Raw genomic sequence first — 27,738 nt, 5'->3', positions numbered from 1 at the left:
ATTGCGTAGAAGGGGTTCAAAAAGAAAGTTAAAAGTTTTTTTTTATTGTTTAAATATCTAAAGCAGTAAATATTTTATGTTTGTAAATATACGTACATAAAATAAAAATTTTTGAGTAAAAAAAAATTAAGAATTGACCTTGCATCTTGTGAACTATTGTCATTTTTATAGATATAAGTTCACCACGATATTACAGTCATCGAGACCTTTCATTTGAGTACCCACATCAATTTTTCATATATTTCGTATATTTATGTATATGTATATATAAAAAATATATCAAAATGCATGTGGGTACCCAAATGAAAGCTCTTGATGAGTATAACATCAGGATGAGTTTATATCTTAAAAAATGACAAAAATTAAGGAATGACCTTGTATCTTTTTAACTATTGACATTTTTAAAGATATAAGCTCATCCCGATGTTACATTCATCGAGACCTTTCATTTGAATACTTACATGCATTTTGATATATTTTTCATATATACATATATATAATATATATAGATATATGAAAAATTAATGTGGGTACTCAAATGAAAGCTCTTGATGAGTGTAACATTGAAATGAGTTTATATCTTGAAAAATGTCGATAATTAAGAAATGACATTGTATCTTTTCAACTATTGACATTTTTAAAGATATAAGCTCATCCCGACATTACACTCATCGAGACCTTTCATTTGAGTACCCACATCAATTTTTCATATATTTATATATATTATATATATATATATACCTATATATGAAAAATATATCAAAATGCATGTGGGTATTTAAATGAAAGCTCTTGATGAGTATAACATCGGGATGAGCTTATATCTTTAAAAACGTTAATATTTAAAAAATTACAGTGCAATTTAACAAAAATCATTATTTAATTAAGCAAAATTTTATTTATTTATATTTCACAAGTCACGGCAGTCACGCAGTGAATGCAAGGTTGCTAATTAATTTTATCAAAAATAATTATTGAAGAAAAAAAATCACATATAGTTTATTTATTTTTCAAACTTTCAGTTTTAGTGTTCATATTAAACAACAAGGTAGTTTTGTTGGTCTGTGACAAGCTTCAATTTTTTGTCATTATTTTTATCCCTTTCTAGAGCTGGAGAATAATTTCTAATTTTAAAGCTAGAACCAATTTTCTCTTTATTTCATTTGAAACTTCATATTACGAAATTTTGAACCCGAAATCTTAAAACGAGTCATCTTTTCTATTTCCTAAACTGACCAATTTAAAGCTTCAACTGATTAATTTCATATTTCTATTCCAATTTCCCCTTCAAAAATCCAGGACAATCAAATCTCTCAAAAAATTTCAAAACCGTGTAACTTTTTTCCAAATTAATCTCCATAGATCCATATACCCATCCAAAAATATCGTCTCTATTAACATCCCCGTATCTAGCAGTATATAGTTTAGCAGTTGAATTACAACGTCTGGCAGTATATATAAAGTTAATTTGAAAGCTTTTGATATATAAATTCCAAGCTTGAAGACACCTGCAGTACCACTAGAGCTTTTAAAGCTTTTTCTGCCTGCGGATTTTTCTCCCTCCTGACAACTCCAACTCTCCTCTTCTCTCCATTCTACTATTCCTATATCGGCCCGAAAGTCAATCCAAAAATACGAGAGTATCTCGCGCAACTTCCGCTACCGGATAGCAAGAGCGAGCGAGATCCCAATATCCAACTTTGTGGTATAGTAGTGTGTGGAAGTGAATAGAACCCTGATGGTTAGGTGCCGGATCAACCATACCAAGAGAGACGAGTGATTTAGCAGAGATTGCCGTCCCTCTCAATTCACCAACACTTCTACTGATTCTTATTTAAACTTAAACTCACTCCCACAACACCCTTTAACCATGTTATGTTTCGGTTTGTTATTGTAGTTGTATCATCCAAAAGAGCGTGCGCCTAACTCTTAACATTCTCTCTCCTTGTCTCGCTCAAAGAAGAGGTACTAGGAACAGCAGAAGAATTTTAGTACGCCGACGCCGACGCCTAGCGTCGCTGTGATTCGGCGTAGTTCTCTGTTCTCTCTACTCTGTTCCATCAAAAACTCACTAAGGAAGGTAGAGGGAGCCTCTGTTCTCGATTACAAACCTCAGTACCAGCAGTACCAGCAGATAGGGACCAGGGACAGGACAAGATTCCCACCGCGAGTTGTGGAATTCGCGACAATAACTCACTATTAACCTCCGAGGAATAGTTGTGTCAGGAGTCGGGTCACCGTTTGGTAGGATGCCTGTTTCTGGGCGCGGTGTTCCACCACCTATCGAAACCCTGAATTTTTCCGACATCAGCAACAACAATAACAACAACAAGACCAACAAGAACAAGAGTAACCTCGTGGCTGAAAAAAGCAAAGAGCTGCCAAAAAGAAGAAAGCTCAAAAGTTTAAATACTGACAATAATTTTTTAAAAGTGATCGAGAGTTATCAAAGAAGCTGGAAGAGGCTGACCCACTATTTGTTGGTGGGTTCCGCGGCGGTCCACGTGGATTGAAGATTTTTATTTACATTTCTTTTATTTCAATTTAAAGTTGTGATTTTCGGGCAAGATATTGTAATTTGAGTGAAAGTTCCATTCGAGGGAAGAAACACAAAGTAATTATTTATTAGGCGAGTTACTCATGTTCATCCCGGATACCTTGAGGAGCTGCATGGTGGAACCGGATGTCTCGACTTACCTACAGGCCCCTTCCGTAGGACAGGTGGTTATTATTTTAATTTTTTGATTTTTTAGATTGTAAATTTTTGTGTAGAAATGCTGGATTTTTAGTCTAGGCTTATTAGGGGGTAATTGAAGGAATTTAGGGGTGTAGTTTTAGTTTTTAGTCTAGGTTCGGCTAACTAAATCGATCTCACAGCTTTTAGATTGTATATCTTGGATCTGTAGTTAATGTATTACTTACGTTGACGCCTTTTAAGCCAAACCGGCCCGAGCGGGTGGAAAGCCAGAACACGTGGTCTCGTGGGAGAGATCGCGTGCCGCGGATCCGAGCACGCAAACTACTGAGAGTAGTATTATTGTCTTATAAACTCGCTTTATTATCGCCACTCGTTACTGGATTATCATTTTTCGGGTATTCGGAGAATTACTTTATTATTTTCGAGGAGGTTTTGAGAGGGTGAGTGCATGAAATTTTTAGTTGGAAATTTTTACAGTTGAAAACTTGAGAAATAAAAGTTTGATAGGGAGATAAAAAAAAGTTTTGTTAAATTTTCAGCTTTTTTAGAAATTTTTATTATAAAATTTTATTTAACATCAAAACTTGGATTTTGTATTTTTTTTAAATGAATATTAAATTACAGAAAAAATATTTGTATGCGCTTATTTTTGGTTTTAATTATTAATAAAAATTTTTAAAATACATTTAATTTATAAAAATTATCAACTTTAATTTCTGCAGTTTTTTTATTTGTTAGATCAATTTTTTAATAATAAAATTTGGATTGAAAAACTTTTTTAAATCGTAAAATAAATAAGTAATATTAAATTAAAAATAAATTTGTCTTTAATTTTTTATCAAAATTTTGAACTTTTATTGAGTTTATAAAAACTATCTTAGTTTTTAAATAAATTTTGTATACTTTAAAATTTTTTGAAGTTCAACGAAATTTACAGTTTAATTTTAAAAATAATTTTAATCATGTACTGAAAAAAAAAATTCTTAACTGAAATGAAAATTTTCTTGGCGCAAGAAATTTATTTTTTCTGTGTATCATTAAAATTTGGATTTAAAAAATTTTTTAAAACATAAAATTTATAAGTATTATTAAATTAAAGATAAATTTTTTATTAAAATTTTGCATTGAATTTATAAAAATTATCTACTTTATTTTTTAAATAAATTTTTTATACTTTAAAATTTTTTTTCATTCAACAAAATTTACAGTTTAGTATCAAAAAAATTTTTAATCATAAAATAACTAAATATTAAATTAAACAAAAATCATTTTCAACCCTTAATTTATACATTTTTTATCTTTAAATTTCCCATTAAAAAAGAAAAAAAAATAGTCCCAAAAATTCTCAATTAATATTTTTTAATTTATAATTAAATTTATTTTAAAAACAATTTATTAAACCAAAAAAAAAAATTACATCAAATTCAAAAAATTTAATTTAGAAAAATCTTCAAACTTCTAAATTTATAAAATAACTAAATATTAAATTAAACAAAAATAATTTCTACCCTCAATTTATACATTTTTTATCTTTAAATTTTACTTATTAAAAAAAAGAAAAAAAAATAGTCCCAAAAATTCTCAATTAATATTTTTCAGTTTCTAATTAAATTTATTTAAAAACATGTAACAATTTATTTTGAAAACATTTTACTGAACCAAAAAAAAAACAATTTTTATCAAATTCAAAAAATTAAATTTTAAAAAATCTTCTAACTTCTAAACTTAAAAAAAAAAACTAAATATTAAATCAAACAAAAATAATTTCAACCCTCAATTTATACATTTTTTATCTTTAAATTTTATTTATTAAAAAAAAGAAAAAAAAATAGTCCAAAAAATTCTCAATTAATATTTTTTAATTTCTAATTAAATTTATTTTAAAAACATTTTACTGAAAAAAAAAAAAAAAAAAAAAAAAAAAAACTTTTGTCAAACTCAAAAAATTAATTTTAAAAAATATCCAAACTTCCAAACTTTAAATATTCTCTAACTTCTCTAAATTTCCTTAAAACTCCACTCCCACCAAAGAAATAATCCTCAAATAAAGGGTATTTAGCAAAGCCGGTAGGAAAGAGGTGTCGAAAAGTCTAGAGGTTAATGAGGTGTTGCGAGAGGATCAGAATCCGGCTCATTGGGTGATTAAGGTTCTGCGACTAATATCACCATATATGTTTGCATAAACCATAAAAACATAAACTGTCCTCTAAACACATACAACATACAACATACAAGTCTAATCATAACTAGAAGCCTTAAACAACCCTCGCAATTACAAACCGATTGTTCATCTCTTTCTTTGAAAGTGTCTATGCGGTGTATGTCCCAGACGGAGAGGAGTTTGGCTATCGATCGTAGTCGGCAGCAGCCGCGTGGTCGCCGTTTCCTCTTCCTTCTTCTTCTTCTTCTTCTTAATCTTCATCTCCTCCTTGGCCACGTAGCAATGCTACGGTCTGACGCTTCGGCAGAGAAATATATTTTTTTCAACCCTCGCCTTCGCCTCATGCTTTTCCACACACTCCCACTCGTAACCCTTGACCACGTGACTGGAATGAGCGCGAATGAGAATTAGAACCAGAAGAAACTCTGTTAGAAGTAAAATAAAGCAAATCTTCTTCTTCTATTTAAATCGGAACAAAAATCATCTTTTTCTTCCGCTCTTTTAATATTTTTATCCCACTTATTCTAAAAAGTTATTCTCAATTCACTGATAAAAGGATTTAGTTTTATTTAATAAGATTTAGTAACAAACCTTTCATTACCAAATATTTAGTAATAGATACTAAATAATTTATTAAATCCCATTTAGTTTCCCCAAATAAATATTTAGTAGTATTTAACAAATGATTTATTGCTACGCAATAAATCGTTTATTGGTACCAAAGAAATTAATTTTTTAACTAATTTTAGCGTGTAACCTAACTTTTTAACTTAAAATAAATAAAAATAATTAAAATAAATAATTTTAAGTAAAAATATAAGGTATTATAAAGAAAAGAATCTCATTAAATTATATTTTTTTGTTTGAGACATTTATAAAATTTAAAATTAAACAAGTTTTTAACATATCAATAATAGACTAATTGAAAAATGTAAACTAAACTCCACTGAAAAAAGACATAAATAGAAGACATTTATTGGGAGTATGTGTGTTTTTAAAAGTTTAATAAATCTCCCAAAATCGAGCTAAATAAAATAATTTAAGTTAGTACATAGGTTGTGTATCACATAAAAATTGGAATTAAAGCATAGCCATCTATACTGACAATACTTGCCAAAGAAATATTTAGTACTCTGATAGAAGGATTTGTTTATATTTAATAAGCTTTATTAACTGTTAATAAATAATTTTTTAACATCATAGAATTTAATAAATATTTATTAACAGTTAATAAAGTATTTATTAAATACGATTTATTAAATGTTAATGAATATTTGTTAATAGTTAATAAATTATTTATTAAATACGATTGATTAACTGTTAATAAATAATTTTTTAACATCATAGGATTTAATAAATATTTATTAATAGTTAATAAAGTATTTATTAAATGTTAATGAATATTTGTTAATAGTTAATAAATTATTTATTGAATACGATTTATTAAATGTTAATAAATATTTGTTAACAGTTAACAAATATTTATTAACAGCTAATAAGTAATTTATTAAGTACAATTTATTAACAGTTAATAAATATTTATTAATGGTTAATGAATATTTGTTAACTGTTAACAAATATTTATTTAAAATAAAAAGCAAAAATAGCAATTTTCTGACACTTTTTATAAACCTTATAGCTGGAGTACATGATAATAATTCAATTCACTAAATAAATCAACCTTTTTAATATTTAAAAATATAAAAAATAATTATGAGCTGTGATAAAATTCTGTATTTTACAATAAACGTTATCATAATATAATATAATCAATGCAAATAATTTACAAAGATGATTTTTGTTTATAAGCAATCTTCATATCATATGAAACTATTAACTCTAAATAAATGTTCTTTCCTCCCAAATAAATATTTATTGAATCTCAAAAAATATTTAATAAATTAAATAATTGTCTTCAAATAAATTAAATTATTAACCGTTAATAAATCCTTCTATCAGTGTACCTGTTACTAAATATTTGGTGGAAATAAATATTTATATACACTGATAGAAGGATTTGTTTATAGTTAAAAAGATTTGTTAATATTTAACAAATCATTTATTAGAAGCCATTTGTTAAGCCTTAACAAATATTTATTAGTATTTAAAAAGATTTATTAATATTTAATAAATGGATATCAGATTTATTAAATACAAACAAATCATTTTAAATACTAAGAAATATTTGTTTGATACTAAAAAATGGTCTCTAATAAATGATTTGTTAGCTATTAACAAATATTATTTAATACAAATAAATTCTTCTATCAGTGTATGTAATAAGCTTTCGTCCATACAAAAAAAATCATTTATTAAACTGTAACAAATAAATGACTAAAAATTTAGTTACTAAATCAGTTTAGTACTCCGTACTAATTCCTTCTATCAGTGAACACAGCAGATACATAGCACAGAGCAGTCTTGCATCAGTATTAGTAATATAACTTCGTAACGAGTAGTGGGGAGTATAGGTTGTATGTCTATGTCTTGGTGATCGTGGTCGTCGTCGAGTAAGACGGTTCGAGGGCAAATCTAGCAAGCTAGGACATGTACTATTAATAAACCGCGTATTTGGGGGTGCCGTACCTGGCCGCGAGTTCCCGTCTCTTTTTCCGTAATTCTCGGTGTGTGCGCGGTCTCTCTCGCCCGACGAAGATCGTCCGGACGGCAAACCGCGCGTCCACCGGCGTCTCAGTGTCGCCGCGACGAGCGACGTCGTCTACAGCTCTCTGCTGCCACTCGCTCTAAGCTATATCTTCTTCTTCTTCTTCTTCTTCTTCTTCTTCTTCTCAAAGTCTTATTATTATTCTCGCTCCTACTCGTCTTCTTTCATTTTCCCGACACAACTAAACGCCGTTACTCTTATCTGGCTTACCAGTGGCTCAAGTACTGTAGTGCGGAATACACATACTCTCTAATATATAATATAACATAGAAGCAGTTTCTCCTTCTCCATTTTACTGTCCTTATTTTTATATATTTATATATAGAGTCTATATAGTCTCTTTATCTCGCTCCAGTTTGGTGGACCTCCTCATGAATCTTCTCTGTCGTGTTTTAGTCATCTTGCCGACGGACTATACCAACGTAACACCCCCCGGTGGTTCAAGTTTTACCCCAAAAGTCCTTCGTCATATTTTCTTATCGCTCTTTTAACTTTTATTTCAATAGTTGTTACCTTTTTTAACGTTACTTCCGTTTCTTGTAGGAAGAAATAAAAAGATTTGTTGATATTTTTCGGTGGTTTTTTTTTAAGTGAGTGACAACTATCGGGACAGTGGCGGTAATAGAGTGGAGATTTTTCTAATGTTTGTGTGTGTCAGTGATTTTATTTTTAAGTGATTTTTTAAATATTTCTACGGAAAATATATCTAGTGTAGATTTTTTTAAATATTTGAAAATTTAATAAAAGGCGGGAACGCCGAGCAGATGAGGCCACGATCAACCTGCGTCCAGGAGGTGGAGGAGTACCGGTGTGACCTGCGTTACGGTTATTTCGGGAATCCGTGTTTCTGACAACCAGACGAACAGAGAAACAGACGCTCGGTTGTGTGCCACAGCGGCCCAAGTCCTTGCGAATACTCGATGGTTCGTTTTTTTTTTTTTTTTTATTGTTATTTTATATTCTGGTTTTTCTTTTTTTTTTGTAATTTTATCGCACAAGTTTATGATGGATGAATATGATTAATAATAACTACGAGTTTTTATTGCTATGCTTTGCACAACTGATAAAATGAAAAACTTTCGGCATTTTTTTTAGATTAAGACACTTTAATTAATAGAAAAAAATTTTTTTCATGATGAAACTTTAGTCCAGGAATTTTTTTTTTTATTTTACAAAATTATTATGATTTTTAGTAATTTTTTATGTGATAAAAAATTTATAATTTTAATTAGTTATTTAAATTTATAAAAAATTGGTAATTATTTACAAGTGGACAGCATTTTCATTTTCATTTTTTTAAACGAAATTTATATTGATACTTTTTTTTCTTAAATACACAAAAATATAAACAATTTAAAAAAAAAAATTGATTACAATTTTAAAAAATTAAAAAAAAAATTTATAAATTTTATAAAATAGTTTTAATTAAATAAAATATATATTATATTAATTAACGATAATTATTACATTAATTATTATTAATTTATTTATTTAACATTACTTGCTTAAAATCTAGAGCTGAAAAATTGTTAAACTACACAGAAAAAAAAAATTAATTTTAATCTAGTAAATAATTTTCTTCATTTGAAAAATTTTTTAACTAAAAAATTTGGTAAATATTTACAAGTGTCAACTATTTTAATTTTCATCTTTTAACGAAATTTCTATTTGATTTTATTGATATTTTTTTTTAAGAAATACATAAAAAAATTAATAATTGAAAAAAAAAATTGATCACAATTTTAACAAATTTTCAAAAAAATTTATAAATTTTTAGAAAATTTTGATATTCAATTTTTTTTTTCAATTATTTATTTTTTTATGTACTCAAAAAAAAGATAAAATAGACATTTTATCCAAAAAAATTAAAGCCAAAATTTTTTCCAACTTTTGAAAGCAAAAAAGCTATCGAAATCTTTATTTTTTTCTTTCACGACATTTTTTATCATAAGCAGAATAAAAAAAATTAAAAAATATTAATTTTTCATCTAGATATGCTCCAAAATAATTACCAAATTTATTACTGTACTCTAAATTAATTTTAATTACTTATTTAAATTTATAAAAAAATTTTCCAATAATAATTATTTAAAAATTCTTATAATTTAATTGTCAACTAAAAATAATAAATTTGTTTCATAATTTTCTAAATAAAAAAAAAAATTTATAATTAAAATATTAATTAAAACATTTATTGAAAAATTTTCTTAAAATTTTTCTAAATAAAAAAAAAATTAATGATTAAAATATGAATTGAAATATTTAGCCAAAAATTTTCTTAAAATTAATCATTTCTACATTAATTAAAACTGCGGATCAGAAATTAGTTAATTAAGTTAGTTAAATAATTAACGAGTATAACCACAGTAACCAAACCACACGTCTGACCTCGTCGTCTTTCCCTACAAGGTATTGTCCAGTGTCTGACCAACTAAGACCGCAACTACTGACAAGCATTGTAACTTGACGTGTTTGATAAATTTTTAATTTTTTTCCGTCTATTTTGCAAGTTAATTAAAAATTAATCAACCTTGAAGATTAATAAAAAGCAGTACAATAATTATTAATGATATTATTATTTAAAAAAATGTTTCAGGATGAGTTCCATCCGTTCATTGAGGCCCTCTTACCATTCGTGAAATCATTCTCGTACACGTGGTTCAATCTACAAGCAGCCAAAAGACGTTACTACAAGAAACACGAGAAACGAATGAGTCTTGAAGAGGAGCGTCAGTGCAAAGAAGAACTTCAAGTGAGTTATTTATTTATTTATTTGTTTGTTTGTTTGTTTATTTATTGGGTCAGACTTAAAACAGTCGGGCTGGAAATTTAAAGGCTAGTTAAATATTTGTATCGGAAATAATTAGATTGAAATTATTGTAGTAAGTTATGAGTTATAAGGCAGTGTTTATTAATATTATTATTTTTATGGTTATTTTTGACCAAGTATTTCTTCACCTTGGTTGATTTATTTTCGACCGACCTATTGGTCAACTCCGAGCGACTAACCTTGGAAAATGGTAATCGGTCGTAAGAGCTTCAGATAAACGTCAGAATTCAATTTTTTCTTTTTATTTATAAAGTTTTATTAGATTATCTTCGGAGGATACTTTAAGACGGAAAATTTGTCGGGAAATTTTTATTGGACATAAATTAGGTTACATTTGTATAAAATTAAAAAAAATTTTATTATTTTTCTTATGGAGGGTAATTTTTATTGATTATTAAAATTACTATTTTTTTACTTGCTATTTTTTTATAGCCAATATTTAAAAATTTGTAAGTTTTAAATTTGGTTAGAAAATTTTATAATTAATTCTAATTGAAAAAAAAAATTTTTTTTCATAATTTCTAAATTTAATTAAAGTTTTTTTTAAGTAAAATTACAAAAACATTTTTTAAAAAATTTTTTATGTCAATTTTGAAACAAAATAAAGACTTCTAATTCAAAATTCTTTATAGAATTTTTTAATAAATTTCATAATTAAAAAAATTTAAAAATTAATATTAATTAAAAGAAAAATTTTTTTCATAATTTTTAAATTCAATTTAAGTTTTTTTTTTTGTAGTAGAATTACAGAAATATTTTTGTCAATTTTGAATTAAAATAAAGACTTTTAATTCAAAATTTTTTATAGAATTTTTTAATAAATTTCATAATTAAAATTATATAAATTGAAATAAAATGTCTTAAAAAAAAAATTATTATTTAATCTGTAATTTAAATAGTTTAATTAAAATTTAGCTTAATAAATTTCAAAATTTCAAAATTTTTAAATTGATATTATTTAAAAAAAATTTTTTTTCATAATTTCTAAATTTAATTTGTTTTTTTTTTTTTTAGTAATAAAATTATAGAAATATTTTTAAAAAAGTTTCTTGTCAATTTTGAAATAAAATAAAGACTTTTATTTAAAAATTTTTTATAAAAAGTAATAATTAAAAAAATTATAGAAATTGAAATGAAATTTCTCAAAAAAAAAAAAAAATATTGTTTTATCTTTAATTTAAATAATTCAATTAAAATTTAGCTTACAAATTTTAATTTAATGTAGCGAAAATTTTTTTCCTTAAATAAAATAAATTTTGTTGAACTTAAATATTATTTTTATGGATTGAAATAAATTGTACAAAAAAAAAGTATCAATAATTTACAATTTATCTTTCTCCAAAAAATTAAAAAATCAATTCTCCATATCCGGATTAAAACTTATACAAAACTTTCCTGGCGTATCATATAAAACAGCCCAACAACTAAACCCACGTACGTCAGTTAGTGTTATGGAGTATAAGGGTAAATAGAAAATGCACCGCTGGCTCTCTCGAAATGTGCATTGATGGAGTTAGTAGTGTTGCGAGAGTCGAGAGTGAAGAGTGCGGACTAGCAGAGACGAAAAGCCCAGGAAAATGAAAAAATAAAAAGCTGAAAAAAAAATAAAGTAAAGGTAGCGTAAACCAAATAAAACCGAAGGAATGAAATGTGCGCGATAGAGCAACCGAGATAGCTCGTTTAAAAGCTTGAGAAGGAGCGTTGTATCATGAAAAAGAGAAAATGAAAAGTTAAAAAGAATAAGAAGATTCAAAAACTATTTCTGGCGCTAAACGACCTCGTGACGTTCTATCGCTCGGTCAGTAGCTCTCATCTCAATTCACGCACTCTTACTCTTACTTTTCGTGCTTTTTTTAAAGCTCACATTTTTTCCTCGGCACCTTTTTTTTTACTTTTTACCTTTAAATATATATAGCAAAGCTACCGGCTGCCCGCCCGGTATTTGCTTTATTTTTTATCGCGTCTTTCGCCTCGTGAATTCACCGTCATAAACATATTTTATATATACTCGGCACATTAAAAGAAAATAATTGCGCCTCGAGGATAATTTTTTCCCTCGTTATTATACGTATGTGTTCATTATTATTATTTTTTACATTATTTTTCTCTTCTTTTATTATCTCTATATGCTTGAGGGCTCATTTCCCTCATATATAATTTTTTTTATCCATCCACTATCTGGTGGTATCTCGCGGTGAAATATCTACGAATTTGTCTGGTCTATTCACACTACACTCAGCGATATGCTAGCTCGAGATCGATATTTTAATCCCACGATGGTGGTATTTGGTAAATGGCTAGGGCCAGATATTTGTTGTTCCTGCCTAGCAGTACTGCGTTGTCTAGTGTATAGTGCTCGCCTTGTTTTAGATTTTTTACATTTTATTCCTCCGCAAAATAGACCCCTATAGAGACTCCCAAAACTAAAAAAGAAAAAATATTAATATAAAAATGAAAAAATGTATGAAAGAAACCTTCCGCTGGACATTTGTTCGAATCAATTCATGTCCGACAATCCTCTATTTAAAATACCCCTACACTATAGAAATGAATAAAAATGAGTCGTTGAAATGAGAATGATAAATAAAGAGCCACAGTTTTTCATTACACGCTAGATTTTTTTTGTCATCTTTAGTTAAATTTCAGGGGGTAGATTTTATTTACTAAATGATTTTTGGAGTTTTTATTTTTAATACTTATACGGGGATTATTATAAATATTGATTTTTATTGAAGAAATTTTTAAATTAATTTTAGGAGGTACTATGGAGTAAATAAATAGAAGTATTCTAAAGATAAAATTAAAAATTTTTTATAAGTTGATAATTTTTGTTTTTATGTCAATATCAATACTACAAACTTTATCATTAAATATTGGGACAATTAACCAAAAAGCATTATTGCAATTCAAAATTGACATTGTAAATTATATTATCAATTTTGTAACTCCCAAAAACATTGGATTAATAATACGTATAATTGAGACGGTAATAGTTACTATCAGAAAGTATAAAAGTCACCACCCAAGCATCCTCACTAACCATTACATATTACAAATACTTATTAATCATTGTTACACCTAGACTCTTTTAAATCTTATAAATAACTTTATCTTTAAATATAAAATAATATTTTGGTAAAAATCCATTATTTATAATTGAATAAGTTTAATAAAATATAATAGTTGTTTATAACTGACAATTATTTATTGAGACAGTGGATTGTAAAATAAAAAATATTTCGAGTGTTTAAGAAGATGTAATTATTAAGAGTTTAAAACTTTTAAAAGAAGACTTATTTTATAATTAAATTAATAAGGTTAGATTGGTAGTATTCATTTTTATCCAATAATTAACCTGCTGTTGTAATTGTTTATTTATTTAGTTTAGTAAGTGTGATGTTACAATCTAGTGTCTCAACAATGTCTGTAGTATATAATTAAATCATCAGTATTTAATAGATGTTAAATAATTACAAGTGTGCTTTATTTTTTAAATACAATTTTTTAGTTGGAGAGTATTTAGAATCTTAAATAGTTGGGGGTAGCATCCTTGATAGTATCCTTTACCATTGTAAATAGTAACTATTACCATTTAAATTATAAATATTACCATTATTTATTTTTAAATCTCCCTTAAATAATTCCTACACCGATAGAAGGATTTATTAACTATTAATAATTTAATTTATTTGAAGACAATTATTTAATTTCTTAAATTTTGATAAATATTTTTTAACATTCAATAAATATTTATTTGGGAGGAAAGTACATTCATTAATAGTTAATAAGTATTTATTAATAGTTAACAAATATTTATTAACAGTTAATAAATATTTTGTTGAGTGAATTTGTTTCGCTTGCAATGTCATATGATATGAAGATTGCTTATAAACAAAAATCATCTTTATAAATTATTTGCATTAATTATATTACATTATAATAACGTTCATTGTAAAATACAAAATTCTATCACAGCTCATAATTATCTTTTATATTTTTAAATATTAAAAATGTTAATTTATTTAGTGAATTGAATTATTATCATGTATTCCAGCTATAGGGTTATAAAAAGTGTAAAAAAAAATTGCTATTTTAGCTTTTTATTTTTAATAAATATTTGTTAACATTTAACAAATATTCATTAACCATTAACAAATATTTATTAACATTTAATAAATAATTTATTAACTGTCAATAAATATTTTTTAAATCCTATGTTAAAAAATCATTTATTAAGTTAATAAATATTAAATATAACCAAATCCTTTTATCAATGTGGTTAAATTTATAAAACTAATTTCTTAATAATTCTCCAAATTAATAAATTATTTATTCAATCCAAAAAAGCCCAACATTAATCCATAACAAAAATAACATCATCAAAAGCAGTCGCGTGAAAAACTCCTCACCCTTTCTGTGTATTTAAAAGCAAACCAGCCGGTGATTGGAGGCGAGTAAAAAAACTGAAGACATAACTGCGGATTCGGGTGGACGTTACATCGACCCGAGTCCCTCGTCGCGAGTATTTCACCCCGGGATCGGGGTGTAAAAAAATAGAGAAAACAAAAAAGGTTAAAAGGAGACAAGTGGAAAGGGCCCTCGGAGGGTTGGCGTGACGGGACTGCGAATCGCGGGACAGACTACTTAAATTCCAAGTGTACTGGTTGGCCAGTCGTCGGAGGGAGCAAGAGGCTCTACTCTACTCTACTCTGCTCAAGAAACGTCTCCCCGAAAAGAATTACTTTAAAAAAAAGTAGAGGCTCGCTCCAAACAAACCAAAAGGTCTTGAGATCGAGACAGTGGGACTCTACACACGTATATTTATATCCAAGCAGTCCTGGTCCTCTTATTCTCCACACACATATTTATATACGAACACGTCCGCGAGTCCGCGAATACACGGGAGACTACAGGGCAGCGCTGGGAGGGCGGAAAGGCACCAGAGGACGTGGACGAGAACGAGGATGAGTAAAATGAGCCAGAGGATGAGGAGGTGCCTGGTGGAGGAGACAGACACAGACGTAGACACATACAGGCTATAACACACAAGGATAGCGCATACGCCGTCGCGACGGAGGCTGCGGCTACGCGGCGCCTACCAACCACCATCTATAATCTCTATGCGGATATCGATTTTCCACCCTGTATTTCCTAAATTTATGCAAACTAGCAACCCTTTCCTGCACAGCACAGCCCGTCCTCGTCCTCGTACTCGTACTGCGAGGCCCCCCGGCCCCTGTCGGCTTACTCTACTCGAGACTCTGCTTCTGCTTTCCGCGGTGCGGTACCGCTTTTCCGTACCCCGTTCCTAGATGGGCAGTCAGTGGGCAGCCGTACTTGCTACTCTGTATATAGGTATATCGATGGGTATATGTGTGGGTGATTGTGTGGGTAGTTGTGTGTATGACTTCAGTTAGGACTATGTATAGTATCTGACTATAACTATATAAATTTATACGGCGGGTATAGCAGGGCTGCAGCAGGGAGAGCGAGGGGAAGTGTATGTACCACCTAGCGGCCCCATTCATCTAACGAGCCCACTCGCCCGAGATATCGCTCGTACCCTCTGCACCGAGTGACGGCCGACGACCCAGCAGAAACGAGCCAGGTGTGAACAATAAAGAGATAAAGGACATTATTTTTCCCACCTGTCAATTATTCATTTGATTTACTTCCCAGCGAGTCTATAAAAGGAAAAAGACTCTCTCTTATCGGGATCCAAGGGAATTTTCTTTTGTAAGGAATTTTGCTGGAAAATAATCGGGTATTTATTTCGGAGGTTTCGGGGCTCGAGTTATGGTTCAGAAGATTAATATTGAAACTAGCAATCTTGCAGTCACTATGTGACTGCCGTGACTTGTGAAATATAAATAAATAAAATTTTCGTTTTTTAAATAATGACTTGTTAAATTGCACTGCACTTTCTTAAATATTGACGATTTTGAAGATATAAGCTCATCTTGATGTTATACTTGTCAAGAGCTTTCATTTGAGTACACACATGCATTTTTCATATGTTTTATATATATTATATATATATATGTATATATATATGAAAAATATACGAAAAGTGCATGTGCGTACTTAAATGAAAGGTCGCGATGAGTGTTACATCAGAATGGACTTATATTTACGAAAATGTTAAGAATTAAGGAATTATTCGTGCATTTTGTTGGCTATTGATGTTTTTAAAAATATAAGCTCATTACGATGTTACACTAACCAAGGGCTTTCATTTGAGTACCCACATGCATTTTTGATATATTTTTCATATATACATGTATATAATATATATAAAATATATGAAAAATTGATGTGGGTACTCAAATGAAAGGTCTTGATGAGTGTAACATCGGGATGAGCTTATATCTTTAAAAATGTCTATAGTTCATCAGATACAATGTCATTTCTTAATTATTGACATTTTTTAAGGGATTTTTAAATTATTTTTTCTAAAGAAGCTTTTTTATTTATTAATATGAAAACTTATAGACATATAATAATCTCTAACTTTATTAATAAATTATTTTTTCACAAATAATTATTTTTGTAGCTTCTGTAAAAGATCTCCGGAAGGTCCTCTGAAAAAGGTTACTTGCGGTGAGCACGATATCAGTTTGAATCATCGGAATTCAAAAATCCAAAAAAATTCCGTTAATATAAGATATTACCTAGGGATTAATCGAAGGAAGAATGAAAATATATATTTTCAACAAAGTGAAAGCTTGAAAAAAAAATTATCGATTTTCGATGAAAATTTTAGCCTTTAATTGTTTATAAAAAAAAATATTTAGCGGAATTATCAACCCTTGAATTAATTGCTGGAAAATATAGTTAAAAAAATTGGGTAAAAATTAGAGACTGATCGGTTCGGGTATTTTTGATAAATCTTGCTCACTGACTTTGAAAATACAGTTTTGAGAAAAAGAAGTTTAAAGTTTATAAATATAAGTATAACTTTAAAAATATTTGTCCGATTGATATTAAATTTCCTGGGTATATGCTTGAAGATTTGTACATTACAAAAATAAAAAAAAAAGATTTTTCTAAGAGTTCTAATTGTGCATAAAAAATTTTAGAGAATGAATTGAATAAATTTTTTTGTAATTCTTTTACAACTATAAAAAATTTTTAATATATAAATTCCTGAAGGGTTAAAAAGTTTTATATAAAAATAAGTCAAGTTAAAAAAAAGTTTCTTTAATTAATTTTATCGTTAAATACTTTTCTTCTATTTTTTCCTTTAATTTGATTGCTCGGTAAGCTCTATACGGTTATTAGTCCATGAGTAATGGGTTATCAAAGTCAAAAGTTTCATTTTTTACTTTGACAGACGATAAGTTGGCGAGAAATCACGCAGAGAGCTCAATCACCGGCGAAATTAAAGGAAAAAAAGTGACTTTGCCGTATTAGTACCGAAATAAATTTATTTTCCTTTTTAAGCTTAATAAATTGAACTACTTTTTATTTTTAAGTATTAGTTATCGATGAAATATTAAAAAATATCAAAGTGGTTGCTATTATTTTAAATTTATTTAAAATTCTTAGGATTCTTAGTCCACTTGTTATTCTACACCGTTGCCAATAATTTAATTTATTCATAAACTCAGTTATCGAATTACAATCTAAATTGATTTTTTTAATCAAATAAACCTGAACAAATGTTAGAATTATTTAAATTAGATTTTCTATTCTGAACATATAGTTATTAATATTTCCAACATTATAAATATTGTTCCATCTCTTATGCTTGACAAAAATTAATCCTGTAACCGTAACCCTTTTTTTTGAAGATATTTTTATTAAATTAATTTGTAAATATTTATCTAACAATTTATGACAGACAAAAAAATAAATTTTATTAATTTTTAAAAGCTCGAAATTTTTTTGAAGAGAAAAAATTTTGCACAAAAATTTTTTTTTAATCAAGCAAAAAAAATTTTTCTTATTGAAATTTATTAATTCAATTTTAAACTCTTTAATCTATATTTTAAGAGAATAAGAAAAATTTTGTGGCCAGTGTATTTATATGATAAAATGGGTTTTTATGGTTAAATTTGGTATCATTAGAAAGGTCTTGACGATAAATAATTAAGAAATGACTTCGTATCTTGTGAACTATTGACATTTATAAAGATACAAGCTCATCTTGATGTTACACTCATCGAGAGCTTCCATTTGAGTACCCACATCAATTTTTCATATATTTTATATATTATATATATGTATATATATGAAAAATATATCAAAATGTATGTGGGTACTCAAATGAAAGCTCTTGATGAGTGTAACATCGAAATGAGTTTATATCTTAAAAAATTTCAATAATCAAGAAATGACATTGTATCTTGTGAACTATTTGCATTTTTAAAGATATAAGCTCATCATGACATTACACTCATCAAGAGCTTCCATTTGAGTACCCACATCAATTTTTCATATATTTATATATATTATATATATATATATATATATATATATATATATATATATATATATATATATATATATATATATGTGTATATAGAAAATATATAAAAATGCATGTGGGTACTCAAATGAAAGCTTTTGATGAGTGTAACATCGAGATGAGTTTATTTCTTAAAAAATGTCAATAATCAAGAAATGACCTTGCATCTTGTGAACTATTGACATTTTTAAAAATATAAGCTCATCCCGATGTTACACTCATCAAGAATTTTTATTTGAGTACCCACATCAATTTTTCATATTTTTATATATATATTTTTATATATATTATATCGACGGTCTAATTAGCAACTTGTCTAACTCCTTATTTTTTAGAGGGTGATTTTTTAACATTCTGATGTTGCAATAATTCAATTATAAATTATTTGAATAATTCAAACCTAAATATTATATCTCTATTAGATAATAACGATATTAAATGGTTTTTTAAAGTGATAATATATTTTGTACTAATTGTTTTTTTCGTACAAATAGAAGATTCTCTAAAATGGAGTTAGACAATTTGCTAATTAGAACGTCGATATATATGTATATATGAAAAATATATCAAAATGCTTGTGGGTACTCAATTGAAAGCTCTTGATGAGTGTAACATCGAAATGAGTTCATATCTTTTTTTGGTTTTATAAACTTGTCAAACCTCTTAAATAATTTCTTCCCATTTTATTTTATTATTAATTTAAATAAAAACGTTTGTTGAATTTTTTTAACTAAAAAATTTCAAATATTTCTAAATGACTCATTTTTTTTAAAATAAATACTACAAGAAGAACAAGTAGATCATTTTTTTTATAACAAAAATAGGCCCTGAATTTTCTCTAAAATTACAAATTAAAATTCCAAAAATTTAAAAACAATTAATAACTTGCATCCAACCAAACTCTCTGTCAAAACTAAAAAAAGAAACCCAAAAAAACGAAACTAAAATCAATCAATTCTTGGAGCCGATCGTTGGGACCGTCCCCGGATTTCCCTTAGTCGGTTGGGCCGAGTGACTCGCGAATTATTCGTTGGTAAAAAATTTGTCGCTCGGAATATACGTCCACCGGAAGCACTTGATCCGGCAGTAGATAGTTGTCGATTCCTCTATATATTATAAATCGAGTACCTCGTAGCGTAGCGCATAGAGCAGCGAGTCTATCTGGCTGGGAGGTTGGCCGTAAGTGGCAAAAAATAAAAAATAGACAACTTGAAATAAAGACACGGAGTAATATAAAGAAAGAGAGAGAGCAACTCGTCCGAATAGAAGATGATAAGGGGTCGGGGGTTGTAGGGTTGTGGAGTGAGCGCTAAAAACGACAATGCGACGCGACTACGTGGCAGCATGAAACGCGTCGTTCCGAACGAGCGAGTACCGAGTACCAGCTTGGAGCAACCCCTGCACCGGGTCATGGAGCGGTGTACTCTGGTGTCGCTCGGAAGGAAGAGGGATCGCGGGTTGCACCGATTTAAAAACATTGTCGCCCTCGCTCATGTTTCCGCGGGGCAACCCGCTCGATTGCTCGCCTTTTATTTTATTTTATTTTATTTTTTATTTCTGACTCCTATCCTGCTATTCTATTTTTTTTCCATCCCGTCCTTTCACCAGATATATATCGGCTCGCCCTCCATGCTACTCGTCGCGCCAAATTTATGCAGATTGGAATTTCTCTGTCCTACATCACACTAACGGCCGCATTACAAATCGATAATCCGCGACGTTTTGTCCAAGAGTGCAAGCGAGACCCAACAAACTATCTCCTCAAACATTTATTTTATTTTATAGCTTTTCTTCTCCATGCAGCAACACCCTCTCCTTCCTTACACCCCCTGTTCAATCCGGCTCTTCTAACTTCTACCCCTTTTTTCCATCTTCCATCTTCCATCTTTTAGCCGTAACCATTCCAGTTTTCACTCTTTTTATTTTCCTTTCCTTTATATTCACATCCATCTGCCTGCTCGTCCAAATTATTCCAGTTTATAAACTTTATTGTGTACTTTACACGCATAAAAGCCCGTAGAGAGAAATAGAACGAGCGCATAGTCCCCCTAACCTGTTAGGGGTAAAGAAAAAAAAAATAAAAAATAACCCCTGAAATAAAATCACGAGGCAATTTACTGTTGTAGAATAGTCTAGCCATAAGGATGTACTTTAGAGTCCTAACTGTGCTTCTATATTTAAATTTATATAGATATATAAAGGCTAAGGAAAGGGTAAAGCACATACTTACCCTCATTTTTACGTTGGACCTTATAAAGCTAAAAATGTCGCTTCAAAGCTCGTAGTAGTAATTTTTACCGAACAATTGCCCTGGGCCTCCTATCCTCTTTAAAATAAAAAAGGCTAGGTAAATATATACAAGTATGATTGTGACTCTTACGGGAATGAGGAAGAGGAGGACCATTTCCAATGAGAATAGCGACTAAGGGCGTAGAAAAGAGTATCTGAAAAAAGAGAGAAGAGGTTCTTCTGTAACCGGAACTCCTTCCACCCTTTTCACGAGCCCGCAATATTTACAACGGTCTATGCAGACCTCGGAATTGCCTATAAAGAAATCGCGGAGTCGCTTTGTTCGCGTCATAACGTAGTAACGTAAGGGGCCACCGGCCATACACTCGGGATCCGAGCCAAATTAATAAATATATTCCCAAGTCGATTCCTCCGCCTCTTATGCTCTCTCCACTCTTTTAGTCCTCTTTTTGGTCTACCCAGCTTGCTTCTTAGTCTGGTTAGACTACGAGCTCAAGCTCTTGGCTCTATCCCCACCAAATGCTGTGATCTACACTGAAAAAAAGGGGTTGAATTAAGTTTATTCTTTAAATTGGTTCATAAATTGATGAATTTGTGTTTAGTGTATTTTTAAAAGTAAAGTAATTGATATATTGTGATAAATTAAATTTATTAAATGCATTACTATGCAGAGCATTTAAAAAAGTACTGTTTTACTAAGCTTAGTTTAAAAACTTATCTTTTCAGGTTATAGATACATTCCATTAAATTTAGACACTAAATAAATATATTAGAAAATTATTGAATAAAATCAAATAATTTTTGTAAGAAAAAAAAATAAATAATTGTGTTACAGTTTAAAAAAATTAGTTGATATAAATTTTAAGTTACATTTAATTACCAATTTTATGGTATAAAAGTAGTTTATATTTGATTATTTTTTTATTTTTACGATAAAAGTTAATAAGAATAGAATCATTTAATATATCAGCCGTTTTACTCATATAATACGACATAGTCTGCTAGCGCTTACATGAGAGCAAGCTAACACGAATTATAGAGTACTGTAACCATTATTGTGCTGTATAGGACTAACTCGAATCCAGCTTTGGCTAACTGACTAAAAATAAAAGTAGATATTCCTGAATTTGAGTACTGGACTACAAGACTCAGTACTATAAATATAGTAAAATTCACACTATAACACATCAATATTTACATTATTTTCATTTTCATAAACTGAGTGCTATACAGCAAAGTATATTTACATAACTTTGATCGCGCATTGTAAAATATACTTGATATTTCTTTCATTATCTAGATTTAATTTCTCAGTCCGAAGTATTTTATGTTTAAATAGGAAAAAAAATTTTTTTATTTCAAAATAATTGAACTTTCCTCAATTTGAAACTTTTAAATATTTAATACCAAGAAAATAATTTTCTTTAATCTAGAAATTCCTCGTTTTGCTCAAAATTTTTTCTACAGCCTCGAGAATTGTTTTCGAGCCAAGACATTTTTTTCCGACGTCATTCTTCTGCTAAACAAAGTTTTGTTCAAGTATTAGTAGAAAGAAATAAAAATAAATATTATCGCAGTTATTCCACACAATTCCAATGATATTACCGCAGATAAGCAATTAGTATATCGACGTCCTAATTAGCAAATTGTCTAACTCCATTTTAAAAAATCTTCCATTTGTACGAAAAAAAAATTAGTTCAAAGTTTATTATCATTTGAAAAAACAATTTAATATCTAATAGAGGTATAATATTTTGGTCTGGATCATTCGAATAATTTATAATTAGACTGTTGCTACATCAAAGTGTTAAAAAATCACCTTCTAAAAAATAAGGAGTTAGAGCAATTGCTAATCAGACCGTCGATATCTAATAATCTACCTAAATTTGATCACGCTGGTAAAATCTACTTGACATTTCTTTCTTTATCTAGATTTAATTTCTTAGTCCGAAATATTTAATGTTTAAATATTAAAAAAAATTTTTTTATTTCAAAATAATTGAACTTTCCTCAATTCGAAACTTTTGAATATTTAATACCAAGAAAATAATTTTCTTTAATCTAGAAATTCTTCGTTTTGCTCAAAATTTTCTCTTTAGGCAAGAGAATTGTTTTCGAGCCAAGATATTTTTTTCCGACTTTATTCCTCTGCTAAACAAAGTTTTGTTCAAGTATTAGTAGAAAGAAATAAAAATAAATATTATGACAGTTATTCCACACTTTTCCCGATTACATTAGCGCGGATAAGCAATTAGTATATTTAATAATCAACCTAAATTGATCGCGCATAGTAAAATCTACTTGACATTTCTTTCCTTATCTAAATTTAATTTCTTAGTCCGAAATATTTAATGTTTAAATATTAAAAAAAATTTTTTTATTTCAAAATAATTGAACTTTCCTCAATTCGAAACTTTTGAATATTTAATACCAAGAAAATAATTTTCTTTAATCTAGAAATTCCTCGATTTGCTCAAAATTTTCTCTATAGGCAAGAGAATTGTTTTCGAGCCAAGATATTTTTTTCCGACTTTATTCCTCTGCTAAACAAAGTTTTGTTCAAGTATTAGTAGAAAGAAATAAAAATAAATATTATGACAGTTATTCCACACTTTTCCCGATGATATTACCGCGGATAAGCAATTAGGAAGTAATTCCGGGTTAAAGGACGTTACGGGGTTTGAGTGGCATAGAAACGAGGCCTGCGCCCGAAAAACCAAATCGATAGGCGCATACCACACACACATTACCCCTATCCTCTATATTTGTTGTACATATCCATATATTTATCCTTGTACATACCTACCAAATATATACAAGTACATAAACGTCCACATTACACGACTCCGTGCATTGTATGTCCCGCAATGCATGTACATGTTATATCTACAAAATAAAAAAAAAAAAAAAAAAAAAAATGTAAAAAGGCGAGTATCAGCGGAAAGAGCAAATGTTGTGCAAAAGTTGCTGCCTCTTATGGATTATAACCAGGAGAGAAGAGAAACGTATGCTTTGGAGTTCCGTACTTTGGATTCCGTATTCCGTCTTAAGCTTTCTCCGAGCATTCCAGCTTTTAACCCGGCTAAAATTCATTTTACTACTGTGTACCCACTAAGGGAGTAAGAGAGCACAAGCCTAAAGAATGAAAAGGAGGAAATGGAGGAGGAGGAGGTGGAGGTAAATTCCGGATGTTGCAAAGACATATCCAACCCCCGTCGCTCCTTACCAGCTAACAGAGCCTGGAGATGTCTCGGTAGAAGATAAAGAACGGCTGCAGAGGAAAAGTAACGGTCGCTATTCATCGAGAAATTTCCAGTAGGATGGCCATTGTCAATTGAAGAAGAAGAAACGATGGGTGGGGGAGGAGGAGGTTATGAAAACTCGTCGGACGGTAGAGTAGTCAGGAGATGAGGTGGAAAGAGGGCAAATCCTAAAGACCGACGGGTTAGAGAGAATTTTACTTAAATTATAAATTATATAAGGAAAATTTAGTTAGCAAATTTAGTTGAAGACTTGGAAGAATTTTGGTAAGTTTTATTGTGCGCAATCAAAGTTAGTCAGATCCCGTGTAAAAATGATATGATATCATTATGAAGCTCATAATGAATCTCATATTTTGGCACTAATATGAGATTCATATATGAGCCATATCAATACTTTGGAAACCCGTAATAAGTAAAATACATGTGAGAACGAATCTTTCTTAAGTAGATTAGTAAAATTTTAATTTTTTCTGTTAATCAGAGGAAATGTATAACAATTGAGAAAAACAGTATTTTTATCATGCACTATACTGTTGAACTACTTAACTTTCCTCCTTGATTTTTTTAACTTGGAAGAATATTTAGAAAAACATTGACTATCTTGGTTTAAAAAAAATTTTTAACTGAAAAATTTTTTTCGTCTTAAGATAATTATTTTTTATTTTAAAAACAATTTATATCGTCCTCAAAATTTCTTTAATTTAATTATTTTGCATTATTTCCTGTATATAGTTATGACTCAATAACTTTATATCACGATTTAAAAAGACTAAAAATATCATTATGATTTTATGCAGATATGACCATCATTACCATTAAACTTTGAATTCAATTTAATATCATTATGATTTCATAATGAAATAATATTAATATCATCATGGAGATACTATCCTAACGAATTTCCAACAGTAAAAAAAATTTTTTTTCTTGAATTATGAATAAAAGGCAACAATATCATTACAATATCATAATGAATTTGAAAAATTTCAGCCTAATTCCATCATGAGTTTACGCAGATACTATTATGACTTCAGTATGAAATTATGCGTTTGTCACTATGGATTGGTCACGAATCCCCATGTGACCGATCCGTGTAGATCAAATTTTATAATAAAACATAATCAAATTATTAGAAATTTTCTTTCTCCAACAAGAAAAATAAAAATTTTATAATCTAGTTAAAAAAAAATTCGTTTCCATAAGTATTTTACTTATTACAGATTTCAAATGTATTGATATGGCTTTTGTATGAATCTCATATTAGTGTCAAAATATGAGATTCATTATGATATTCATTATGAGCGTCGTAATGATATCATATCATTTTTACACGGGATTATTAGATGTCGACGGTTTAAGTAGCAATTGGTCTAACTCCTTATTTTTTAGAACGTAATTTTTGAACATTTCGATGTAGCAATAGCTTAATTATAAATTATCTGAATGATCCAGAGCAAAATATTATTTACAGTAAATAATTTTGCATGTTAAAAATTTTTGTGTTAAATATTTAACACTTTTATGTGTAAATTTAACATTGATTCTGTTAAATCAACACAAAAAAGTGTTAAATATTTAACACAAAATTTTTTGACGCAATGTGTGGAATAACTGTCATAATATTTATTTTTATTTCTTTCTACTAATACTTGAACAAAACTTTGCTTAGCAGAGGAATGACGTCGGAAAAAAATGTCTTGGCTCGAAAACAAGTCTCGAGCCTGTAGAAAAAATTTTGAGCAAAACGAGGAATTTCTAGATTAAAGAAAATTATTTTCTTGGTATTAAATATTAAAAAGTTTCAAATTGAAGAAAGTTCAATTATTTTGAAATAAATAAATTTTTTTCCTATTTAAACATAAAATACTTCGGACTGAGAAATTAAATCTAGATAATGAAAGAAATGTCAAGTATATTTTACAATGCGCGATCAAAGTTATGTAAATATACTTTGCTGTATAGCACTCAGTTTATGAAAATGAAAATAATGTAAATATCGATGTGTTATAGTGTGAATTTTACTATATTTACAGTACTGAGTCTTGTAGTCCAATACTCAAATTCAAGAATATCTACTTTTATTTTTAGTCAGTTAGCCAAAGCTGGATTTGAGTTAGTCCTATGCAGCACAGTAATGGTTACATTACTCTATAATTCGTGTTAGCTTGCTCTAATGTAAGCGCTAGCAGACTATGTCGTATTATATGAGAAAAACGGCTGATATATTAAATGATTTTATTCTTATTAACTTTTATAGTAAAAATAAAAAAATAATCAAATATAAACTACTTTTTTACCATAAAATTGATAATTAAATGTAACTTAAAATTTATGTCAACTAATTTTTATAAACTGTAACACAATTATTTAATTTTTTTTCTGACAAAAATTATTTGTTTCTATTCAATAATTTTTTAATATATTTATTTAGTGTCTAAATTTAATGTAATGTATCTATAACCTGAAAAGATAAGTTTCAACTAAGCTTAGTAAAACAGTACTTTTTTAAATGCACTGCATAGTAACGCCTTAAAAAATTTAATTTATCACAATATATCAATTACTTTACTTTTAAAAATACACTATACAAAAATTTAGAATATTTTGCTGCAATTAATTTAATTATTTAAAATTTCTCTCCATGAAGTTTTTCATGTAAAATATAATTCTCTCAACACCTTTATTGTAACAAGTAGTACAAACCTTTATCTTCCCCAAAAAAAAACGAGCAATTAAAGTGACACATAAATCCACCCGAAAATATACCTGTAAAGTGTCAGCAAAAAGTCGAGCAAAAAAGGAAACAAATAAAAAAAAAAAAAAAAAAAAAATACAAACAAACAAACGTGTTTAAGTCTGAGACTTAGTGGCAGATAAGTACCGTAATACTCTCAGCCGTTGAGATTGGCGTGAGTTCATGGCACGGGTAGTAAGCGTGCCTCCGTCTTTTGGCTTTCAGCGTATCTATCGCGATACAACTAAACTAAACACATAACAACCAATACAAGCTACGAGCCACACTTAAACTTGCAGACATAGACCTTACCTCTGGTTAAAGCTACTATACCAAGATACGCTGCTTAAAAACAGTACTTTTGGAATTACTGATGATGCCTTTACTCCTAAATAAAGAGCCAGAGTAAGACCGTTTACAAGGCACCTTAACCACCACGTGCTCAGTTTTGTTCTTTAGATACAAGATAGCAGATATTTAGCTACTGATAGTTAGTTCACTTCAACGATTTATTTAAACGAGAGTTTTAATAAATTTTGTTCTTTAATTTAAGCATTAATTTTATTTTTATTAATCACTAATATGATTTTTTTAACGAAAAAATATTATTAGAAATTGTTATTAAAATTAGTAAAAATTTTAATTATTAATCTATATTCTCCAAAAA

General features: G+C 28.5%; 1 protein-coding gene across 7 annotated transcripts in view; it reads left to right on the top strand.

The window, feature by feature from the left end:
• Positions 1-2,104: 2,104 nt before the first annotated feature.
• LOC123264387 (nuclear factor 1 X-type) overlaps positions 2,105-27,738 on the top strand; it is an 84,664-nt gene continuing 59,030 nt past the window's right edge. For 2 of the 7 annotated variants that reach the window (XM_044727670.1, XM_044727671.1), the window contains exons 1-2: positions 2,108-2,721; positions 10,121-10,276. In XM_044727670.1, coding sequence (XP_044583605.1) covers positions 2,641-2,721; positions 10,121-10,276 — 237 coding nt within the window. In that variant the 5' untranslated portion in view covers positions 2,108-2,640. Of the gene's footprint in view, positions 2,722-7,439; positions 8,448-10,120; positions 10,277-27,738 lie in introns of those variants that run through there. The other 5 variants (XM_044727672.1, XM_044727673.1, XM_044727667.1 and 2 more) reach the window with 5 other exon arrangements.

This window comes from Cotesia glomerata, linkage group LG4 (assembly GCF_020080835.1).
Source record: "Cotesia glomerata isolate CgM1 linkage group LG4, MPM_Cglom_v2.3, whole genome shotgun sequence".
Lineage (NCBI taxonomy): Eukaryota > Metazoa > Arthropoda > Insecta > Hymenoptera > Braconidae > Cotesia > Cotesia glomerata.
The sequence above is the reverse complement of the archived record's forward strand: the minus strand, read 5'-3'. Positions and strand labels throughout refer to the sequence as shown.